The sequence below is a fragment of the Aethalodelphis obliquidens genome, unplaced genomic scaffold, assembly GCF_003676395.1.
Source record: "Aethalodelphis obliquidens isolate GAN/ISIS:26980383/991018 unplaced genomic scaffold, ASM367639v1 scaffold40, whole genome shotgun sequence".
In the NCBI taxonomy this organism is placed as follows: Eukaryota; Metazoa; Chordata; class Mammalia; order Artiodactyla; family Delphinidae; genus Aethalodelphis; species Aethalodelphis obliquidens.
The window spans coordinates 15,133,590-15,156,858 of record NW_020837984.1 but is presented as its reverse complement, the minus strand read 5'-3'; the positions used below and the strand labels follow the sequence as shown (position 1 = coordinate 15,156,858).

Sequence of the window (23,269 nt, the reverse complement as noted above, 5' to 3'; positions counted from 1 at the left end):
GAATGAGAAAAAGTCATATGTTTCTCCAAGGAATTATTTGAAGATGTTCCCACTGGTGTTGCTTACATTTCCTGCCTTTTAAAAAATACAGTACTCTAATTTTTAAAATGTGTTCCATGAACCTAATACCATAACCATGTATAAGTGCCACTGAGTTCTGCTAGGCAGGGTTAGCATCCAGCAAGGCAGAGAGCCTGTGAGGGTATGGACTGGTACATCCTGTCGCCGTTCAGGACACGGGGGTGTTTGCCTACCTTCAAAGTAAGAAGCAGAAAACCACAGGTAACGCTGGATGACAAAGCTCTGTGTTGATGTTCATGTCTGCCGATCTTGGGCCCTCATTGGGTTATTAGCAGGAGTGTTCTGACTTGCCTGCTAGTCAGAAGGGAACACTGATATCTCACTTTCTTACAGGAGGGACTCCTTTCCCTAGAGGATATGTAGCGTGTCGTGGCACTCCCGCCCCAGCAGTCATCAACATCCTTACCCCCGCATCAGTGGGGGTGACCATCCCTGTTTAATCGTCCCGCACAGGCACTGTGAGGGGATAAGAAAGAAAGTAGAGAGAAGGGCTGTGTCCACATGGGGCATAGAGGTTGCGGCAGAGGCAGGACTTGTAGGGCAGAGAGACCCGGAGCCGAGAATGGTGTCTGGGTCTGTACGTTTGCAGCTGCTTGTGCTCTGGTCACAGGTTGGCTCGGAGGCTGTTCGCTTTGCTCCTCGTGGGCCCTTCACTTCTGAGTCTGGGGTGCTTTAGCACCCCAGGGATGGTAGCAGAGGGGTGTATGGTGAGCAGGGTTAGATACTGTGTGAGCCTCCAGAAAGCCTTGGGCACAGCCATTGGTGTCTGGACCCTAACGTATCCTGGATGTTGAATGTGAGTCTCACAGGTAAGCCTGGGCTGCCCTTGGACTGAGATTCCTAGCACCTGTCTGGGGATGAGCAGGGCCAGAGCCTTCATTCCAATTTGTAGCATCCTGGAGGATCTTGGGGGTAGTGGACAGACCCTGGCTGGGCCCTGTTAATGAACACTCTTTAGAGAACTGTGAGAACATCAGGACCAAGAAGAGATTGACTTCTGTGGCTTTGGTGCTTGTTGGCACTTGCGAATGGGTTTCTTCAGACCTGTGTCCCTGTTGACTCATTTGCTTGCTATTTTAATTTTTTGAGGGAGAGGGGGTCCTCCATCTGAGGTGGTCAGGAAAGGTTTCTGAAGACATTGATGTCTGAGCTGGTCTTGAAGGCAAGGAAATAGTAGAGGTAGAGATGGGGTGAGGAGAGGAGTTCCCACGCTCAGCCCTCCCGAGTTCCCGCGTCCTGCTGGCTCTGATTCTGTTCTACACCCGACCACTCCTCATGCCCTCCCAGATGCCTCTCTCATCTTCCGCCTGGACTGCTGTAGCCTCATCCGTTCCTCTGGTTTCCAGTCTTGCCTCTATAAGGCCTCTTCTGTTCTCATCCATCTAATCGGATGCTGTGGCTCGTCTTCTCAAAAGCTTCCAGTGGCTGCCCAGCTTGGAAAAATTCGGATTCCTACTGCTCCCTGTGACAGACACCTGCCTGGCATCCTTCCACCCTCATTTCCCACCAATGTCCTCCAGCTGCACCAGCCTTCCTGCTCTTTCTTGAACATGCTAAGTTCATTCCCACCTCAGGACCTTTGCACCTGCTGTTCCTTCAGTTTTGACTGCTCTTCTTCCACATTTTTGCAGGACTGCTTACCTCATTTTATTCAGGTCTTTGTTAGATGTCACCTGTTCAGAAAGGACATCTGTGATGACTTTATCTATCTATGCACACACCCATGATGAAGAAAATGCTCCAGTGTCTGCATTATTTCTTGGAGAACTGTCATCACAGAAAAGTTTTAATGGTGTCTTCTTATTCCAGAAGGAAAGAACCTATATTCCACAAAGTCTGTATAAAAGGCTCCTGCTCAAATAGGAGTTTAAGTGTCACCTTCTTTAGTTCACACTTCCTAGACACCTCTGTGGAAATGTCTCCCAGGTTTGGCTTTAAAAGGAACTGAATTCATTCAGGAGGTATTTGTTCAGAGCTGTCGATGCGTCAGGCACTGTTCCCTAGAGGGTGTCCCCCACTTGGTGCCAAGGAGACAGAAAATAAACAAATAAACCTACAATGAAATGTCAGGTTTTGACAGTGCTGGGGATGGGGATGAGCCACTAGCTTCATTACCATGCAAATCGGTCTTCACAGAAGGATACTTTCGGGCAGTTGAAAGCCATCTAGTTCTCTCTGTCTCTTTTTTTTTTAATATTCTTTTTAAAAAAAAACTGTTGATTTTATTGATAAAGGTAATTGATAAAGAATGCAAGTCAAAGGTACACATCTGAAAATATCAACTTTAAATCTGATTTACTCAGTATTAATTTTAGGTGATAGATTAAGTAAAATTAATGATACAAGCCAAATGATGCCTGCATCACATTCAATGTGCGTAATGCTCTTGACAGCATCAAAGGAATTAAATGTTTGAGGAAAACCAGCGATTACGTTTATCAAACATCTGTCACTGATGCTAAACAAATTGCAGAATCTCGTGATTTTGACACCAATTTTTGTTCCTTTCCTACCTGAAGTGTAAGAAGGGACAGGAAGAGGAGGGTGGAAGAGTTCTCTGTAACGGTAGCTGCATTTTGTTATGCCAAAGGCTGTGCTTGATACCCGCATAGGAGCCCCCCTCTTAGATATAGCAGGAGGGTCCAGAAGCAGGATGAAACCATCCTTCTAGCAACTCTTGAATTCTGCTCCCTCGGTCTCAGAGGTGACAGCTGGCTGGCTACAGATTGAAAATTGTATTGATCACTTGTCCTCAGCTGAGGGAACATCTAGGATACATCATCTGTTTTACGTCAGAAACCACAGAAGCAAGGCCAGTTGCCTGAAACCAGGGCACTGGATTTCCTCGGCTGTTGCAAAAGCTGCTCAGATTCCCGGTGGTGCCTATCAGCCTCTCTACAGGAAGACTTCTCTGGGAGACCCCTCGCCCATTGTTCCTCCCTTTCCTCCCCTCCAGGCTCCCGCCTGCCTTATCCGGGGCCTATGTCCAGAGGGTTCTCCTCGGCTTCCTCCCACTCTGACACGCTCCCAGTTTGAGAGTGAGGCTTAGGGTCCATGGTGGCTCAGTCCAGTCAGATCAGCCACTGATCAAAGCTTCTCCCTGGCAGCCACCATCAGTATACAGTTGTCTGTAATAGACTGTAGTTTTTGGTTTGTTTCTATTGGGCTATAATTGCTTTACAATGTTGTGTTAGTTTCTGCTGTACAAAAGAGTGAATCAGCTATATGTATACATATATCTCCTCCCTCTTGGACCTCCCTGGCACCCCTTACTCCCATCCCACCCATCTAGATCACCACAGAACACCGAGCTGAGCTCCCCACGCTATACAGCAAGTTCCCACCAGCTACACATGGCAGTGCACATACGTCAATCTCAATCTCCCAGTTCATCCCCCCACCCCCGCGTCCACACGTCCGTTCTCTACGTCTGCGTCTTTATTCCTGCCCTGCACACAGGTTCATCTGTACCATTTTTCTAGATTCCACATATATGCGTTAATATATGGTATTTGTTTTTCTCATTCTGATTTACTTCACTCTGTATGACAGACTCTGGGTCCATCCACGTCTCTACAAATGACCCAATTTCGTTCCTTTTTTATGGCTGAGTAATATTCCATTGTATATAGGTACCACGTCTTCTTTATCCATTTGTCTGTCAATGGACATTTAGGTTGCTTCCATAACAGTGCCTCCTCTGGCCACGAGGGTCCAGGTGGGCTGAGCACTGCCCCCCTCTAGACTGTAGGGTTTTTTTGTTGTTTTGTTTTTTTGCGGTACACGGGCCTCTCACTGTTGTGGCCTATCCCGTTGCGGAGCACAGGCTCCGGATGCGCAGGCTCAGCGGCCATGGCTCACGGGCCCAGCCGCTCCGCAGCATGTGGGATCTTCCCGGACCGGGTCATGAACTCGTGTCCCCTGCATCGGCAGGCGGACTCTCAACCACTGCGCCACCAGGGAAGCCCTAGACTGTAGTTTTTTTAGAGCAGTTTCAGGCTTATAGAAAAATTGAGCAGAAAGTACAGAGAGTTCCCATATGCTTCCCCTGTTATTAACATCTTGCTTTAATGTGGTACATTCACTATAATTGATGAGCCAATATTGGTACATTATTATTAATGAAAGTGAATGTTTTTTAACTCAGGTTAAATGTAAACAAAAGTCCCTAGTTTACATTAGGGCTTATTCTTTGTGCATTCTATGAATTTTGACAAATGTGTGGTGACGTGTATCCACCATTGTAGTATCACACAGAATAGTTTCACTGCCCTAAAAATGCTCTTTGCTTCCCCTGTTCATCCCTCTCTCCATGGTCCCAACCCCCTGGCAACCAGTGATCTTTTCACCGTCTCCATAGTTTAGCCTTTTCCAGAATGTCATATAGATGGAATCACACAGTCACAGTACATAGCCTTTTCCAGTTGGCTTATTTCACTTAGGAACATGCATTTAAGTTTCCTTCGTGTCTTTTTGTGGCTTGAGAGCTCGTTTTTTATTGCTGCATAATATTCCATTGTCTGAACGTCCCACAGCTTATCCGTTCACCTGCTGAAGGATGTCTTGGTTACTTCCGAGTTTGGGTAACTATGAATAAAGCTGCTCTAAGCATTTGTATGCAGGTTTCGGTGCGTGTGTGCGCACGTACGTTTTCAGTCATTCGGGTAAATACCAAGATGCTCGATTGCTGGACCCTATGGTAAGACTATGTCTGGTTTTGTAAGAAACCACCAAACTGTCCTCCAGAGTGGCTGTACCATTTCATCGGCTTGTTCTGGTTCCTGCACCACTTTCATTTAGAGTCTGATTTTCCTGGGCAGTGCTTCAGAAATACGCCGAATATTCCAGGGATACCGCACACATTCTTCTTTCTGTCATCTTCCTCTTGCTCGAGCTAAACCATCCTAGCAGAAAACTTCCTCCTCCCTCCCTCTTTTCTTTGGCTTCGCACCTCTACCCTCCCTGCCAAAAGTCAATGAGGGAAGTAGGGGAAGGGCAGAAGCAGGGTTGGTAGGGGAGAATTACCGTGCTTCCCCAGGGCTTTTTTGTCTTCCTTTAAAATGATTTAAGTTGATACTACCAAAAGGTACGTGATGCTCTTCACCCAAAACTGTGGGGTCAGGTGTACCTTATTCCTCACTGGTTTGTCTCCAGTCAGTACAGAAGACTCTTCCCATACGACTAAGTGCTTTGGGGGCATTCGCTGAACAGCTTTGCCATATGTGGCCAGAAGAACATACACTGGCCAAAGGGAAATACGTCAGGGGCCCTAAAATCAGCGCACCAAGAGGCAGTTGCCTGCCTCACCCCTCCTGCAGTTCCCTCCCTCTCCGGGCTCCCAGGGGTCTGCTTGGAGGCCCATGACTACGAATCCCCGGGAGCAGGTTTGTTGATGGCTTGCCGGTCTTGTTTCTTTATAGGTAGGCTTCCTATTGTGCAACCCAGATGCTTCAGGTTATTATAGAGAGGCGGACAGATGAACAGAGAATGGAGGGAATCTCTGAATGGGGAAGGGAGCTTCCCAGTTTCCTGAGGGCAGGCTGACCCCACAGTCCTGCTCTCCTGAGCCGCCCTGTCCATTCCTGTGACTGCCGGCTTGTTCCATCTCCCCTGAGTTTAGGCTGCTTCTGCCCGCATGCCTTTGGAGGCTGAATGACCTGTGGCTGAAGGGACTTTCCCTGCTGGGGTCTGGACTTTCTCAACAAGGTGCACTGTGAGCATCTTAGGCAGGACAAAGCCCTGTGCATCGCAGCAGTTTAGCCTCCCTGCTCTCACCCATTAAATACCAAGAGAGCCCCTCACGTCATTGTGACAATCAAAACTACCCCCCCCTGTTACCATATGCCCCCAGCAGGCCCTGCCAGCAATGAGAACCCCTGCGCTAGGGGTGGTTTGGTCAGGGTCTCCTAGTTAAAAGGGGTCACTCTCAGTGCCTCTTGCCCACCCCTCATCCGGGCCCTTCTCAGCAGCTGGTACCCGCTGTTTTCACCCACACCCTTTTTCATCTACTCTCCCCTCTTCCTCCTCCTGCCCTCACTTCCAGGGCCAAAGGAGAAGAACGTAGACATTTTTCCAGCCTGCAGTGTGATGTGGGGTTTCAGGAACTTCAGGGTGTTTTCCCGTAACTCTTGAAAATCTAGGCTTCTGAGGATTTGTTTTCTCCATTTGAACCCTGCTTCTCACTCAGTGGTCCTCACGCAGTCAAGTGAGTTCTCCTAAGGGGTGTTCTGTGGTCAGCCCCGAGAACACAGAACATGATGGAAGCCTGACAGTGGCGATTAGCATTGGCGTGGCGCTGTCCCCTCCGTCCAACCCTTCCCCAGCCCCCAAGGCTGACGCTGCATTGATCTGAAATTCGGCCAAGTCATACTGGTATTTATCTTGGCTCAAACCCCACGCCTCGTCATGCCTTCTACAGAGGGGTCCCAGGGAAGGGATGAGTTTGTCATCACCCAGCTATTCACATGGAGGAAATGGGGCAGAGTTCAAGGATTGCTTATTTTTTTTTACCTCCCCGCTCGTAGCCTACTTCCAAGCCACTAGCGGTGAGTGATGTGTACATAGGGCCTTGACAGAGCTGAGGGATGGGCCTGGCTTTGTTGGGGCTGCCAAGAGGCTAACTCTGCTGGGCTGAGGTCCACACAGGCAGAGCCACTGCTGACCCTGGGCCCGGAGGGTGGTAATTATGGGGACACCACAAGGCCAGGGGGAGCTGGCATGGGGCCAGTGGGCCTCCACGAAGCGGGAGGGGGCTTGGTGTTTGATTTCTGCAATTCCCGGCAGCCGAGGAGCCCAGGCCCTGCAGGTGGTGTCCTTGCATCTACCACTTGATCCCGGCCCGTCTCAGGTCCACTCTCCCGCCCCTCCTTTCCTCTGGGACTCTGGGAAAGTGGCCCTCGGCGCTGACACCTTTACTCCTCAAGTCAGTGTCAGTCGGCTGCAACGGGGTCGCGAGCACCTCCGCACAGCTTCCTGTGGCCTCGGAGCTCAGCCCTGGTAGAGCCTGTTGGTGATTCAGCAGCCGGGAAACTCCAGGAGGGCTCGGCGATACTCGCCCTGCTGCCCTGCAATGCCTGGCGGGGGCCCTCGGCCAGCCAGCATGGGAGCGGGGCCTGTAGAAGAGGAAGTTTGACTCAGTCGCCAGCCCTGGTCCAGATCTCTGATAAACCCTCAGCTCTGCTTCCTCCTAACGAGAAAGGGCGGGGCACAGATGGGAGCGAGCACAGGGCCCGCCTCGCCCAGAGGAGATGCTTTGTGCATCCTGGTTAACTTACTGTTTGGCAAAGATATTTTGCTCCTGTGTGCTGTTTGCTTTGTAGGAGGGGGTCCGCTCAGACCACCGGATCAGTAGGCAGCACTGTTCTGTAAGGCTTGGACGTGGGTGGGTGCTGGGGAGAGCAGAGAGGAAGATATGTACGTAGCAGTGTGAGGGGTTGCATCACACCTGCCAGGCCTCAGAAACAAAGGTTTCTCAACAGGGCAGCACCCACCCCCTCCTGCAAGGGTCTCTGTGGATTTTTTATTTAGTCATTTCTTTTTTGCATGTTTTCCAGAAGTCAGGATGAGCGTGCCACCTCCTTTTATAGCTGCATTGCTTCTCTGATGCCTGTGCATGTGGTTTAAGTCTTGGGCATTTATTAGGACCTGGACTCTCAAGAGCCCAAAGCAGTTTGCAAATCTTCTCATTTGGCCTTTGAAGTGTGGAAAGCAAGATAGTCATCTGTTCTCCTAAGTCAGAGATGGTGGGAAAAGAGGTCTGGGCCTGGGGGCTGCAAAGAAGTGAGGTCAGGGCAGCCTGAGGGTTTTCCAGGCAGGAGAGAGCGAGTGAGAATATTTAAGAGGCCTGGGCCAGGTGGACACATTTGGGTGGAGCAAAGGACTTGAATAGCGAGCGTGGGAGAGGCTCCCAGGACACAGGTGAGTGTGTTTGCTTCAACCGTATCTTCTTGCTTTCTCATAAAGATTTCAGGAAAAACTGACAAAATAAGTTAAGGGTGTAAAACATTTCGGGGGTCATCTCATCAGGTGACCAAACGACTCAGGATCATCTTGGCATGATCTTGGTTCAGCAGACTTACTCCAGGCTCAGGAGAAGGGCGATGCTTCCCCATCCTGCGTGGTCTTCTCTATATTCTAGTGAGACTCGTTAACTAGGATTGAAAGAGAAGAGGCACCTTAACTCAGCACCCGACTGAATGATGGTGCAGCCTGACTTCTATAATGGAGTTCGGTGTGATGGTTTCTAAGGGTTGGAAGAATTATTCCTCCCAAGACGAGTACATTGCAGAGGTTGTGAGAGAGGGGCCTTTGAGTCCCTCCCCTATCTCTGCAGCCTCTAGAGCAGTCTCTGCCACGTAGTGGGTGCTCAGTAAACACCGTTGAATGAGTGAATGCCAGGTTTCCGTGTTCTCCAACTCCACTGAAATCAGAAAAAGAACCGACACTGAGAGAGGTGTAGCTGGGGGAGAAGTGAGGGGGGAATTCCAGGGGGTCGGTGGGTTTTCCCACTCCCCACCTGTACACTGTCAGTACTCACCCCCCTCCAACTCTGTTTTCAAGCTGGTGACCTCTTAGAGAAATCCAGTTCAACATACATGTATCTAAACCCTAAGTAGGTGCCAGGCATTGCACCAGGTGTGAGGGTAGAGATGAGCAGGACACGGCTGCCAACCTCGCTGGCGGGGAGGGGTGAGACGTGAGAACTTCTTAACTACAAGGTGGGATGTAATAAGGACGGCACTGAGGAAGAAATGATTGGTTCTGACACTTGAGCGAGGCTTTCAGAGGCAAATTTGTTTACAGGTAGAGGAAGGGGCTGGCTGACTCAGAGAGCAGCATCGAAATGGACACTCTCGGTCATAGCAGCGACCACATGTTGCATGGTTGTGACGGGCCACTCCATGTATTACACGTTTCTCCTGAGTCCCCTCACTCAGTCTTTACGGTAACCCTGTAAAGTGGGAGACCACTATCGTTATCTCTTTTTCATAGCGGAGGAATCCGAGACTCAGGCAACTAAGCAAAGGTCACACAGCTGCAAGGACTCGAGTCAGGACCCTAGTGGCGTGAGCCCCAAGGCACCAAGCTGAGTGAAGACAGGTCGTGTGCAGGGAAGGGGGACAGTGCCAGGAGGCTGGTGCCTAACAGGAGCGGGTGGGAGGAGCCAGATGGAAATGGGGTTGGGGACCGGGTTATGCCCCTGAAATCTCTGCTTGGGACTTCGTGACTGGGGGAGGGGGCTCTGTGAGCGGGGTTTAGAGGGAAGGAGTCTGATGGCCCAGAAGTGCTCTGGAAGCTCACTTCTGGCAGCAGGAGCAAAGGTGAAAAAGCTGTTGTCAGGAAAACCAGTCAGGCAACTCTTGTGATAGCCCAGGAGAGATGACAAGGCTGAACTGGGGCAGTGGGGATGCAGGGGGATGGATGAGGTGGAGGCAGGACGTGTAGGAGACCTTGGCTTGGATACCGGGTAAAGGAGAGGCAGGGCTCGATGACAGCTGTCGGGTCTTTAGCCCCACCTAGAACGAAGGAGGAGGAGTGGAACGGTCAGGAGACAGGTGAGCTTCCTTTGGAACACGACATTTGAGGCGCACGCCTCTGGAGAGGGGTCCGGATCGGAGGTGGTGCGTGGGACCAGGAAGTGGGCAGGTGTCTATGGGAACATGGGGTTTCCGTGTTGGCTTCCGCAGCCCATACTCATCTGCCTTCGATGTAGTATGGAAGAGTCCATTTTCCTCCGACTCTGCGTACACCATTTTATTTTATTTAGTCCTTGCAGTAGTCACGTGAGGAAGTGTTATCCTTATTTATGGATGAGGACACAGAGGCTCAGCGAGGTTAGATAACTTAGCCAAGGTCCCACAGCTGAGTGGCAGAGCCGGGATTTGAACAAAGGCCTGACGGCAAGGCTCCTTTCTGCTCTGCCATAATAGACCCTGAGTCAGGAATAGAAAGTGGTACAGGCTTGCAATGCAGGCACCCATCCGCCTGACTCTTTCACCTCCCCATCCTGCAGGTTCATTCTGAATACTTGAGGTTTCCCCATCCACAATACCCATGAGCATTCAGGTAACACTGGCTTATTTTCCACAATGTCATAGTTATGAGGTATTGCCTTAGACGCGTCAAGTTGGGCTTTGCTGCTTGTGGCCACCCAGGGGTCATTAGGAAGCGTCCCAAGCTCACTGACCCAAGAACATTCCTCATGGACTATAAACTCGGAATATATTATCAAGCCAGTGTCAAGACTGCACTGAAGGGCTTCCCTGGTGGCGCAGTGGTTAAGAATCCACCTGAATGCTGGAGACACGGGTTCGAGCCCTGGTCCGGGAGGATCCCACATGCCACGGAGCAACTAAGCCCATGCACCACAACTACTGAGCCTGCGCTCTAGAGCCCGCGAGCCACAACTGCTGAAGCCCGCATACCTGGAGCCCGTGTTCCGCAACGAGAGAAGCCACCACAATGAGAAGCCTGCACACCGCATCGAGGAGTAGCCCCCGCTCTCTGCAACTAGAGGAAGCCCGTGCACAACAACAAAGACCCAACGCAGCCAAAAATAAATTAAAAAAAAAAGAGAGAGAAAAGACTGCATTGAAAATGTAGAAATGAAAAGTGCCCTTTTAGGGTGCGGTTTTCGGATCTCTCCCATCTTCTGATATTTGATGGAAGTGCCAAGCTAAATGGAAAGACAAAATTACTGTAAACCGAGCACACTCACTGAGATAAGCACACGCAGCCTGCATCTTGCCTGATCCTTCTTCAAGGCGAGGGATCCACCTACAAAGCATTGGAATGAGGCCAAGTGTGTCCCCACCCCCCCCTTCCCCAGATAGCTGGTTGAAGAAGATGCACAGCCCCATATTGTCCCAGAAGTTAAGGCCTGGGCTGATCTTCTGGCCCAACTCTGTCATTTAAACGTAAGGAGCCCAAGATTGAGAGGTGAAGGGACTTGCTAAAGGTGACACCATTCACGAATGACCCTAGTCCCTGGACCCCTTGGTAGCCTGCATATCCCAGTACATCTGGCTTAGGTCCAGAAGAGGAGGAGGTGGACTTTTCTAGCATGTCTGTGTTCTTTGGCTGTACTTCATAGGGTAAGGGAAAGCAAAGGGGGGCCAGCTGGGCCCTGTAACATGAGCCTGCAGTGTCTGTCACTCACAAGCTGGATGACCTTGGGCAGGTGACTTCATCTCGTGTACCTCCACTTTGTCACCTCTGAAATGGGAGCACAAATAGTACCGACTTCCTAGGACTGGCTTTGAGTATTGAATGAGATGATGCAGGGCATGTCATAAGTGCTCAAATGTTGCTGCTATTATTGTTAATAACGCTGTCAGCCACGATAATAATTATGGCTGGACGGTGTGAGGAGGGAGCTCAGAAGACCAATCAGGCGCTGGTGGTCTTCCCTCTACCACCCGCCACCAACATACAAGTGTCTTCTCAGTTCATGTATCCAATGTGGGGCTGTTTGGGCACAGGGTCAGAACCTCACTTGGGTGGGTTTGTAACTGAGAGCTGCCCTCTCCCTGCAGAGTTGGTTTCTTTGCTCTGTGTGTCTGGACTCGCCACCTGAAACACAGCACTAACCATTTCAAATAATTTCTCGATAAGATTCTCCTTGGGTAGCAGAATCCAATCTGTGTTTTGAAAGCAGAGTTCCAGATGCTGGGACGGTGAAAGGAAGAGCCCTCTGTCCCATGAGCCCATTGGCCTAAGGTGATTCATTCCCGTGTCACATATTTCTAAACCCTCCTTGCCTTCCCCTGAGCTGTCCTAATCCCGTCTGGCCAGTTCCTCCACAAATTCCTCTGCTGCTTTGCCTGCCATCCTCTGAAGCCAGTGTAACTGGTGTCTCTGTAAGTAGGAGCACTTGTGAACTGCCAGCTCTTCCTTGGAGAGAAATGCTGCACTGGGGCGATGGGGATGCCTCGTGGCTGCTTTCGACCATGGCATTTATGGATATTCTCGAAGGCAGGGCAGGCCCGGGTGTCCTGGTCCTACCAGCTTCCCTCCTTGTCCCTGCCTGCAGTGTGTTCCCTTTTTCTTTCTTCCAAATCAGTTCTGACCCTGAAGCCAGCATCTTCACTTGGCTATCAAACCTCTTGCATTTACTTTTATTTATTTATTTATTTTTTTGCAGTATGTGGGCCTTTCACTGTTGTGGCCTCTCCCGTTGCGGAGCACAGGCTCCAGAGGCGCAGGCTCAGCGGCCATGGCTTACGGGCCCAGCCGCTCCGCCGCATGTGGGATCTTCCTGGACTGGGGCACGAACCCGTGTCCCCTGCATCGGCAGGCGGACTCTCAACCACTGCGCCACCAGGGAAGCCCTAAACCTCTTGCATTTAAAAATACTGGTAAAGTCACAAATATTGCAGTTTTAGCTATGCAGTTAAAAATCCTGCCATGTTTGCAGATGAAATTCAGATGTTGGAGTATAATTCATAAGAAAAGATACCTTAGAACCTGGTACCAGAAGATACCAGCAGGCCCTGGGTTCCTCGTGACCCATTTCCATATACTTTTGTGCCCTATATGGCTGTCCATGAGTGTCACCTGAAGACCTCATGCTGAGATGCAGGATTCTCACCTTCTAGGCACCACCCTCACTTCCTGAGCTCCTGTTCTGTCCCTTATGACCCTGCGACCCCAAGCATGGCAGGAGAGGAAGGGGGGATCCTGGCTACCCTCCAAACACCCACACTCCCTTCTGCCTCTCTCACCTGATTCCTGCCCCTCTCGTCTGCATTAGCGCTTTCTCCATAGGCCTTTGCTCACCATCTCTAAATCCAAGGCATCCTTTTTTTTTTTTAACATCTTTATTGGAGTATAATTGCTTTACAATGGTGTGTTAGTTTCTGCTTTATAACAAAGTGAATCAGGTATGCATACACATATATCCTCATATCTCTTCCCTCTTGCGTCTCCCTCCCTCCCACTCTCCCTATCCCACCCCTCTAGGTGGTCACAAAGCACTGAGCTGATCTCCCTGTGCTATGTGGCTGCTTCCCACTAGCTATCTGTTTTACATTTGGTAGTGTATATATGTCCATGCCACTCTCTCACTTCATCCCAGCTTACCCTTCCCACTCCCCGTGTCCTCAAGTCCATTCTCTAGTAGGTCTGCGTCTTTATTCCCATTCTGCCCCTAGGTTCTTCATGACCATTTTTTTTTTTTAGATTCCATATATATGTGTTAGCATATGGTATTTGTTTTTCACTTTCTGACTTACTTCACTCTGTAAGACAGACTCTAGGTCCATCCACCTCACTACAAATAACTTAATTTCTTTTCTTTTTATGGCTGAGTAATATTCCATTGTATATATGTGCCACATCTTCTTTATCCATTCATCTGTTGATGGACACTTAGGTTGCTTCCATGTCTTGGCTATTGTAAATAGAGCTGCAATGAACATTGGGGTACATGTCTCTTTTTGAATTATGGTTTTCTCAGGGTTTGCCCAGTGGTGGGATTGCTGGGTCGTATGGTAGTTCTATTTATAGTTTTTTAAGGAACTTCCATACTGTTCTCCATAGTGGCTGTATCAGTTTACATTCCCACCAACAGTGCAAGAGGGTTCCCTTTTCTCCACACCCTCTCCAGCATTTATTGTTTGTAGACATTTTCATGATGGCCATTCTGACTGGTATGAGGTGATACCTCATTGTGATTTTGATTTGCATTTCTCTAATGATTAGGATTAAAGATGTAAATGTAAGGCCAGACACTATAAAACTCTTAGAGGAAAACATAGGCAGAATACTTTATGACATAAATCACAGCAAGATCCTTTTTGACCCACCTCCTAGAGAAATGAAAATAAAAACAAAAATAAACAAATGGGACCTAATGAAACTTAAAAGCTTTTGCACAGCAAAGGAAACCATAAACAAGATGAAAAGACAACCCTCAGAATGGGAGGAAATAGTTGCAAATGAAGCCACTGACAAAGGATTAATCTCCAAAATTTACAAGCAGCTCATGCAGCTCAATATCAAAAAAACAAACAACCCAATCCAAAAATGGGCAGAAGACCTAAATAGACATTTCTCCAAAGAAGACATACAGATGGCCAACAAACACATGAAAGAATGCTCAACATCACTAATCATTAGAGAAATGCAAATCAAAACTACAATGAGGTATCACCTCACACCAGTCAGAATGGCTATCACCAGAACAGCTGATTTATACAGTGGAGTAGGTAGGAGCAAATACTGGCTGTAGCAGAGGCCAGAGCAGGGAGGGCATGGTCAACTCTGCTGGGGTGACTGGGGGCCTGACGATGCTTCTTCCAGGCTGGGGCACTAGAGCTGAACGTCCACAGAGGAGGCGAGGTAGTCAGTAGGCCAACAGGTGATGGGTGGAGGGTGTCCCGTGCTGAAGGTGCAGCCGGGTCCCAGTCCCGTGCCTGAGTGAAGGCGTGGGTGGAGGGGGCACCCTGCTCTGTGGCCTGGGGGTGAGGAGTGCCCAGCGTCCATCAGCAGCTGTTCCCGTTGGCCCAGAGGTGGGTGGGCTTCACAATGGCCCGGTCCTGTGAGCTTACCAGATAAGTAGGCTAGCCTTTCTCTTGACATTCTTCCTGTTGGAAACGTCTGTCTGCATTCCAAACAGCTGAATTATAATCACTGCAGCCCTTGTCCTTCCTGGAGGGCAGCCTGGGTTCCCACTCTACCTCAAGGAGCGGGGTCCGCCTTTCATAAGGTCTTTATTCCGTTGCATGTGGTTTTCCCCTCACCACCACCCCCTTTCCTTTTTAAGGTTCACAATGCAGGGATTCCCCTCTTTGGAGCTATTTAAACAGAAACAGGGTGCTGGCAGGAGCAGCGCAGAAGGGATTCCTGGCCCAGAGGGAGGCTGGCTGGGTGGCCCTGCGGCAGGCGAGGTCCGGCTTTGAACCTCAGGTGAGAGACACCTGTGGCTGCCAAGCCTCTGTCTGGAGTGTGTGTCGTCTCCCTGGAGCTGCTGACTGTGGCGCTGTCCCCGGGCCTGTACTGTCCCCATCCAGGTGCTCCAGGGAAGGATTTCCTGTCCTTCTGATGAGCCTCGGAGCCTGCCAAGTCCACATGTTTCTGGAAGGCCTGTGCACAGCCCAGGGGTGGGAGCTGGCAGTCTGGGCAGCTGGGCTTACGAATACTGGGCTACAGGGAGTCTGGACAGTCACACCCTTGACCCTTCTCGGCAGACCTTACTCGTAGTGGGGGAATTGGAGGCAGTGGGAGTATCCCAAGAGGTAACTGATGTAGCTTCTGGAAAAGACGGATCAACCTGGAGGCTAAGCCTGCTGAATCTGTTGTCTGGACTCATTTGGGGGTTGTCACTGGTAAACACACACCTTCCAGTGTGTCATGACAGGCTATGGTCAGAAGGACTGGTGTTTGGGGTGGTAATTAAACACTGTCTTGGGCACAGGAGTTGAACAGACTTGAATTTGAATTTGGCTGCAGGAGCTTGGGCAAACTTCTCGACCTCTCCAAGCTTCAGTTTCCTCATCTGTAAAACCGGGTGTTTCCATGGGCTGGACCAGGCGGCAGGGAGGCCAGGAGGTACCCTGTATCATGGGTTATCGTGAGGACTAGATAAGATAATGCATGTAAAAGGCGAGTGGTGGGCCTGAGAGTGGCACCTGTCCAATAAGGGGTAGCCACCCACGTGAGAACTGAAAGAGGCCTGACCCTGTCGTTTTGGTCTGGGACCCTCTAGTGAAGGGAAAGCAGAAGCCTCGCCTCCCATCCCAGGGCCTCAACTGCAGTTGTGCCCGAATGGAGACTGCAGAGAGAGCCCAGGGCACTAAAACGTTTTTCCATGGGAACGTGAGGGTATAGAAAGGAACTGTTCTTCTCCTATTGCTCAAATTATGAATAAAAACCCAGTGTCTTTCATCTGTGGGACATGGTGGTTTTGTAAACTCTAATTAGTTCCCAAGACATCTTTGCAAGTTGGCAGGTGCAGGCTCCCCGTGAGGAGCAGAGGGGGCAAGGGGACGCACCCCGAGTCTGCGAGAGCCCCCCTCCACACACCCTGCCGACTGGTAAGCATCTCTGTCCCGGCTGGAGTTGGACAGTATTCGCTTTCTTGTTCTGGTTTTGCTGAAGCAGAGGTCACCGTGGAGCCCAGGAACTATACTTACTGACGGGATATAGGGCCGGGGAGGGAGATGGGAAGGTAATTCACTCGTTCAGGGACAGTTTGTGACAGGCCATTGGCACTTTCTGTCGAGAGGTGTGCAAAGCATCCCCGAGTCGTTCCTTTTGGTACCACAGGTCACGGGCCACGTTTGGCCCAGAGTGGTTTGCGGTGGTGTCAGCAAGATCAGATTGTGACAGGTCCCCAGCTGACAGTGAGAAACCTCTTTTTCTGGCTTTGGTAGGAAAGCCTCGTTTTAACGCTTGGTGTGCGGATTACAAACTGGGCCTTTCAGATATGTCCAGGGGAACCCTAAGACCATGCTTCCAAAGTTAGTGTCCATTGAGCAGCAAGAAAGAATTCCACGGGGCAGATGTGTGATTTCACTAACTTTCTCTCCTTGTCCCCCACTGTCAACTGGTCTCCCCCAACCCAGCTCCAGCACAAATGTCTGGTTCAACACTCTGTAGGAGTATTTGGGAAATCCATGCCAAGCCTGCAGTAAAAGCGGTCTGAAGTTTTTGAGATGTTTCTCATGTCAAAGGCCTCAAGGAAAGTCGTGAGCAGATTGCTGTATCTGTTCCAAACGTGTTTCTCCCTTGAGAGTCAAGGGCTGGTGCGTCGACACTCTGAGGGACAGGAGAAAGGAGCCCTCACAGCCTGCACGGCGGGGGGCGAGCTGGTCCTGAGCATTGGGGTAGGGGTCACAGCGCAGAAGTGTTTGCCTGTTTTCACTGCCGCCTCTGGGCTAACCTGCAGGCGGCCCAGCCTGTTAGCATGGCCACCACGGCGTCTTTTTGCAGTTTGGTTTTAGGAAGTCATTCTAACTTAATTCATGCTGATTGCACAAGTCAGAGAGGTTCCTTTTTCATCAGAATTTTGCTGCTCTGTTTCCTGAAACCTCTGGTACTGTAACATGCTGGCGTATAAGGTCATCTGCTGGCAGGGGCAGTTTCACAGGTGGTCCCAGGATCTCCTGCTCAGGTGGGCCCTGGGCTTGGGGGGCTAACGCCGCTGCCGCTGTGCAGCTGCAGTCTTGAAATTCTGAACAGTTTTCTCTTTGCATTTGTATCTTGTAAATGAAGTTCAATGGGGCCTTGGGGTGTGCACCGGGGAGGACTTGGGCCTTTTGCCTCCTGTGGTCCCACCTACCGTCACCTCCCTGCCTCCCCTGGGTGGGTTCTCACCCCTGCCACCTGGGGCCTGGACACAAGAAAGGCTGGGGTGAGGTGTGCACACCCCACGGCATCCCGGGCAGGGCATGCTGGGAGCTGCCCCATCCTGGGCTGGCAGCCCCACTGCGTTTCTGTGGATGACTGACTCCCCTCCCCCCATCCAGGTTGCCAGGGTGGATATTGCAACACCTTCACGGGTCACCTGCCCACCTTGGGTTGGGGCAACTGGTTTCTGGGAAGACGAAACCCCTGACTAGGCTCCCCTGCCCCCAGCTGGGTTGCACACATCCATCCCGCCGCTGGGGGAGGGGAAACGCGGCAGACCGGGGTCACGTGCGCACCTGTGCACTGTCGCAGGAGCCCAGGGTGCCTCTGAGGAGCTGTGCTCACCCTGCAAGTCTCCAAGACCAGAAAGAGCAAGTAAAAAACATCACGACGTGCTCAACAGTGTGTCAGTACTTAAAGCCACCGAACTGTACACTTAAAGACGGTTAAGATAGTAACTTCTGTGTATGTTTGACCACAAGAAAAATATTTATAAGGTGTTTTTAAAAAGACAGAAACAAGAAACATCATGACAAGTGTTGACAGAGAGACCAGAAAGGAAGGGAAAAGCTTGATATTTTAGTAACTTAGAGTGCCCATTAGATAGGCACTTTTGTCCCTGCATTTTGGACAGAGGGTCCCACGTCTTCACTTTGCACTGAGCTCCCTGAAGTATGTCACCAAGCCTGCCGTTGGCCACCTTGTGAAACTACCAACTCTCCCTTGTGAGGACCCACTCTCGAAGCCTGAGTACATGGGCTGCTGGCCAGACTCTCACCTGTCCTCTCTTCTTCCCCTCACAGGTCTTTTGTTGGCTGTGTGCCAGGCCCTGGAGAACAGTACGTCCGCTCTGAGTGGTGAGTCCCATCCCCTTGGTGTGGGGTGGTGTGCGGAGCATTGCATGGCGGCAGACCCTGGCTGCCTCGTGGAGCCTGAGCTCTAAGCTTCCTCCCGGGACTCCTGGCCGCTGGGCTCCTGCACAGCTGTCCCCTGCACCCTCTCTGTCCTCTGTGCCAGGGGCCCAGGGAGTGCTCCTGGGAGGTCTTAACTGCTGACCTCAGGGCTTGCCCTCTCCCTTCTCTGATCAGACAATCACTGTGGGCAGGGGTGCCGGAAAGCAGAGCCCGCATGACCCACATGCTGGGCACCGTCACGTTATAAACCATCTAAAGAAGAACCCAGATTCCTAAACCCTTTTGTCTCCTTCTGCCTGGTGATTTTGTTTAGTTTTTTTTCCAGTTTATCTTTTGACATTTGTAGTCACATTTCCCTGGTTTCGTTTGCAAGATCCTTGATCAACAGATTGGAAAGTTGGGAAACGTGGGAGGCAAACCCTCCACGGGCAGAGGATCACAGAAAGCATCGGCTTTTAGCATTTGTCCATGTGCGCTAATATTTTTATACAGTTAGTTGGGAAACGTGGGAGGCAAACCCTCCACGGGCAGAGGATCACAGAAAGCATCGGCCTTTAGCATTTGTCCATGTGCGCTAATATTTTTATACAGTTAGTCATGATGAGGAAACTATTTGGATTCCTGCTTTTTAAATTCAAGGTTTGGCGTTGTGCGTTTTTCCATGTTGCTAGAAAGTCTTGAAATTTATCCTTTTAAAATGTCATGATGTTCCATGAAAACGGACCTATGTGGTTTAATTAGGCATTTCCCATGGGATATTTTTGTTGCCTCCAGTTTAAATTGTAATGCTACATCTTGATGCCTAGAAGGTGTTTCCTTCTTTTGGATTCTTTCCTTAGGACGTCTCTCCAGGAGCAAGGATAAATATATTTATGAACCTTTTAACAAATTGCCAGATAGCTTTCCAAGTGAATTGAGCTGATCTCTATGCCAGCAATGCATGATTCTGCCAGTTTCACTGTTCCCTCGTTGACATGGAGTATGCTCCCATCTGTTGTTGCAGTGGCCCCTGCTGTGTTTCCCTAGTTATCTCAGGGAGGTGCCTGGGCAGGAGGTGGTCCTATGCATTCATAAATTCTCTAACCAACCACACAGTGTCCCTGGTACTTGGCTCTTCTCTTCTTCCAGACCTTTCCATCCAAACACAGTGGAGGTGATGCTGCCACTCCCACTGAGTACCAGTCTCCTCTTGGAGCTGTTATTCTTGATGCACTTGAACCATTAAGGTGTCCAAGCCACTTGGTGGCCCATGTTGCCACAGATGCCTTTCTTCCTCTGTGTTATTCTTTTCTGGGACTCGGGGTAGAAGGATCTGTCCCTCCCAAAGCGGTGCTTTTAGAGTCCAGGGTCTGCCAGAGTTTCCATGAAGTAGTTCTTTCACTTTTTAATTACTTCCCCCGTCACAAAGGGCTCAGATATGGTATATAGGGAGGGGGAGATAGCTTTGTGACTCCCCCATGCTGTTTTCAGAACTGCCTCACCCCCCCCCCTTCTGGGATGCATGTACCCCCCAGGTGCATCTCCGGCCTCTCCTGGTGCTCACTGTAGGACCTGGCGGGCCAAGAGCCGGGGTCTCCTCTAAGTCACTTGCAGGTGACAGTTTGTGGTGATGGCAAATGTTGATGCTACCTCCATGGGGACGGGTACTCCTGGTTATTTTATCCCCTCCTCCCATTGCATCCATTTGTACAAGAAAGGCCTAGGGGATGTCGTACCTCAGCCAATCCCCTCAGGGGCCTGGCGTGGCTCCTGCTGAGGCCCTTTGTGGTTTCACAGGCTCTTCTGGGTAGAAATGGGAAAACCTGGGACATTTATCCAGAGAATGACTGTCCTTGCTGCAGTAGTGACCAACCTCTCTTCCATCTTTCCTTTCTGGACTCGCTTCTGTGAGATAGTCTCAGGTCCTTGTTGATATCAGAGACATACTCTCCCTCATGATGATGTATGTTCAGAAAACAGTAGTTGTGTCCTGCCCTTTTGCACATGACCCTGTAACTGGCTGAGTGCCCCTCTGTAGCCCAGTGTGGTGGGTGAGAGCAGAGGTGGTGCCACACCTTCTAGTGTCCAGGGGGCCTTGAGATCTTGGAGTTGGTTGGTGATATGTGGAGAAGGGAGGTGGGCTGCCCGTCTGGCCTCTGCATTGCTCTCTGTTTGATGGATTACTTAGCTATGGGACTTGTGCCCCGGAGAGGTTAATGGAATAGTTCTTTCCATGTTCGCTTACTCTCTACCCTACTCCATTGGACCGAGACATGAGTGCAGAGAGGGCTGGGCTAGTTAGTAGACAAGTCCAAATGGTGATGGCCGTGTCATAGCCACCCCTCCAAGGGCTAGGGCTTTGTGACTAAATCAGCCTTGTCTGCTCAACTTCCTCTTCCTTTAGGGTGACCTTCCTATCTCCTAGGTCCCCAGGCCCTGGTAGGCCTTGACCATCCCATGCCACCCCGACGCCGTCCTCTCCAGACATGGCTAAAATCCTGCTGTGGGTGCAGCTCAAACTGGGGACAGCCCCTGCCAGCCACACTCACTACCCCAGCACTGGGGTATGTGTGTATTTAATTCTTGACTAATTCAGGAAGTAAAACTACTTGTTACTGTTTATAATGGAAATCTTCATACATAGAAAAGAAGAAATCATAGTGAAATCAATCCCCATATACCCAGCTTCAACAATTAGGACACTCTGCAGTTTTTTCTTTCATCTATTCTCTCACCTTTTTGAGTTTTATCTTTGCTGGGATAGTTTAAAACAAAGTCCATTTCGCTTGTGAACACTGCTTATATCTAACAGGTAGGAACTTTAAAAACAAAACCATAGTTCAGTTACACCCACAAAAGCGACAAGAATTCCTTTTTTGTTAGAGCCTTAAATATGGAGGGTGGATGATGCCGACTTCGAATCCGTGGGCTTCCTTTAATTTGCATTCCCTTCGTCACACGATGAGACGTTTTAGATTTGTTGTTGTTGTTGTTCTAGATTTTTTTTTTTTTCCCTCACGTGTTATGCAGGATCTTAGTTCCGCAATCAGGGATCGAACCCGTGCCCCCCCGCAGTGGAACCGAGGAATCTTAACCACTGGACCGCCCGGGAGGTCCCTAATTTTCATTCCCTTTGATGTTTTCATAGTTTTCTTTCTACTTATATTTCCTTTCAGGTCAACAGTGCTTTTGGAAAATGTGCTCATTTGTATACTGGGTGACTGACTTCCACATCTGAGTCCCTCCTACAACCCTCATGCTCTGGTTGTTGGTGGGCTCATTTACTAAATCGTCAAACTATCCATTTAGGTGTGAAGATGGGCTGTTTTAGGACAGAAGCTATGGGAGCTTCACCCATGGCATAAATATGCAGGTCTCTCCACTCTCAGAGTTGATTGGAATGAGAAGCAGTAATGGACATAAGAAGGTTTTGGTACATCCCTGATTGATGGCGCTGGAGCAAAGGACTGCAGGCACACTCAGAATTAAGCTCTAACGTTTTGATGAAGCAGCATAGAGAGAAAATTGCAAACTCCATGTGCCAATCTGGAGTAGAATGTGAGCTTGAAGGAACAGGGGCTGATCCCATACGGCTTTCTTGTGCTTTTCCCCCAGAAAAGTTCCATGTTCTCATGACTTCATGGTTGCTCCTGACTTTCTTGTTGAGGTTTCATTGGTTTCTTCCAATCTTCCTTTTTATAAAGCCCCATGTGTGGAGGGTAGATGATACCAGAGGCATGGGAAACTGGCATTATTGTCATCAGTAGATGCTTCTCAGACATCTGCTTTGGGTGGGACATTGGAGGGATACATGCCTTAGGCTGGTTTAGGCATCCTGGGCATGGGGCCCATCTGGTCTGAGTTTTGCCGAGTCCCTGGGCAAGTTATGCATCTGGTTCCTCTTTGGATCTTAGTTTCCTCCTCTGTTGGCCTTGAATCAGAAATCACCTGTGACGTTTTTCACATGATCACTCTGATGGATAGATAGAGACTACCTGGAAAGCTTTGCTGAGGATTATATGGCTGCCTTCAGACTGTCGGGAAATATGGCAGTGGTCGACGGGCGGTGCCTGCCACAGGCCTCAGATAGGCTGGTGGTAGTGTGACCGCCACGTATCTCATTCTCTTGGAGCTAGGTGCTATTGTACATTCAGGTTCTAACATGATAGTTACTGGACAACTTCTGTGTCCTCGTCCGCACTACACAGGTGAACCCGTAATGAGAGCCTCATAGTGACAGAAGGCAACCACAGCTGACTGCTTAGTGTATGATTTAGAAAATAATTGCTATGAAAGTGAAGTCAGTCGTCTGGGAGTCAGGACAGAAAATGTGTCTCTGGTTGGTTGTCAATGTGTAAAGCACGCAGAGAAACATTAGCTGGAGGCAAGGTGAGGGTGGCAGGCAGCACCTACAGCCTAGAGCTTCGCATCCTTCACAAAGAGTTACAGCCTATCTTCAACGGCACCTTTTCATGCCCCTGACAAGGGACAGAATGCATCCTGGGTAAGTTGTTGGCTGGCTGCTTGCTTAACCCTCGGAAATGTTGCGTAGTTCCCAGGCTGCCCATGAGGTTCTCGTGTTTTCGTGAGACTTGCTGTAGTGACGGGGGGGTGTGGTGAGGGCCTTGCTCGGGCACCTGGCTGTCTTCCTTGCACGATCTGGGTCCTCGGGTGGCTCTTTAAACCTCTGAATTCGGCTCCTTCCTCTAGCCTGTGTCTAGTGACCCCCACCGGGAACCGGGCAGTGTTGGAAGCCTTACCTAATTCAGCGTCTGGGAGACTTCAGGGGCGATGATAAAAGACCATGGAAAATCCACAGTGCTGTTATTCATGGGGAAGGTCACTCTTATCCGCTTGCTTGGGGAGATGGTGGTCAGATTTTGGTGGGGACTTTGGGCTTAACTATGTCGAGAAGGGCGAGTTTGGGCTGGGAGTGCAGAGGGAGG

At 50.1% G+C, this 23,269-nt stretch overlaps 1 protein-coding gene and 1 long non-coding RNA gene across 3 annotated transcripts in view; one reads left to right on the top strand and one right to left on the bottom strand.

Annotated features, from left to right (window-relative positions):
- TGFA (transforming growth factor alpha) overlaps window positions 1-23,269 on the top strand; it is a 108,748-nt gene that overhangs the window by 18,006 nt on the left and 67,473 nt on the right. For both annotated transcript variants that reach the window (XM_027131946.1, XM_027131945.1), the window contains exon 2: window positions 18,234-18,287. In XM_027131946.1, coding sequence (XP_026987747.1) covers window positions 18,234-18,287 — 54 coding nt within the window. The remainder of the gene's footprint in view (window positions 1-18,233; window positions 18,288-23,269) is intronic.
- LOC113633636 (uncharacterized) lies at window positions 4,580-7,822 on the bottom strand. The gene is made up of 2 exons (XR_003438281.1): window positions 7,356-7,822; window positions 4,580-7,193 (listed from the first exon to the last, which is right to left on the bottom strand). It is a non-coding gene; the product is annotated as an uncharacterized LOC113633636 (long non-coding RNA).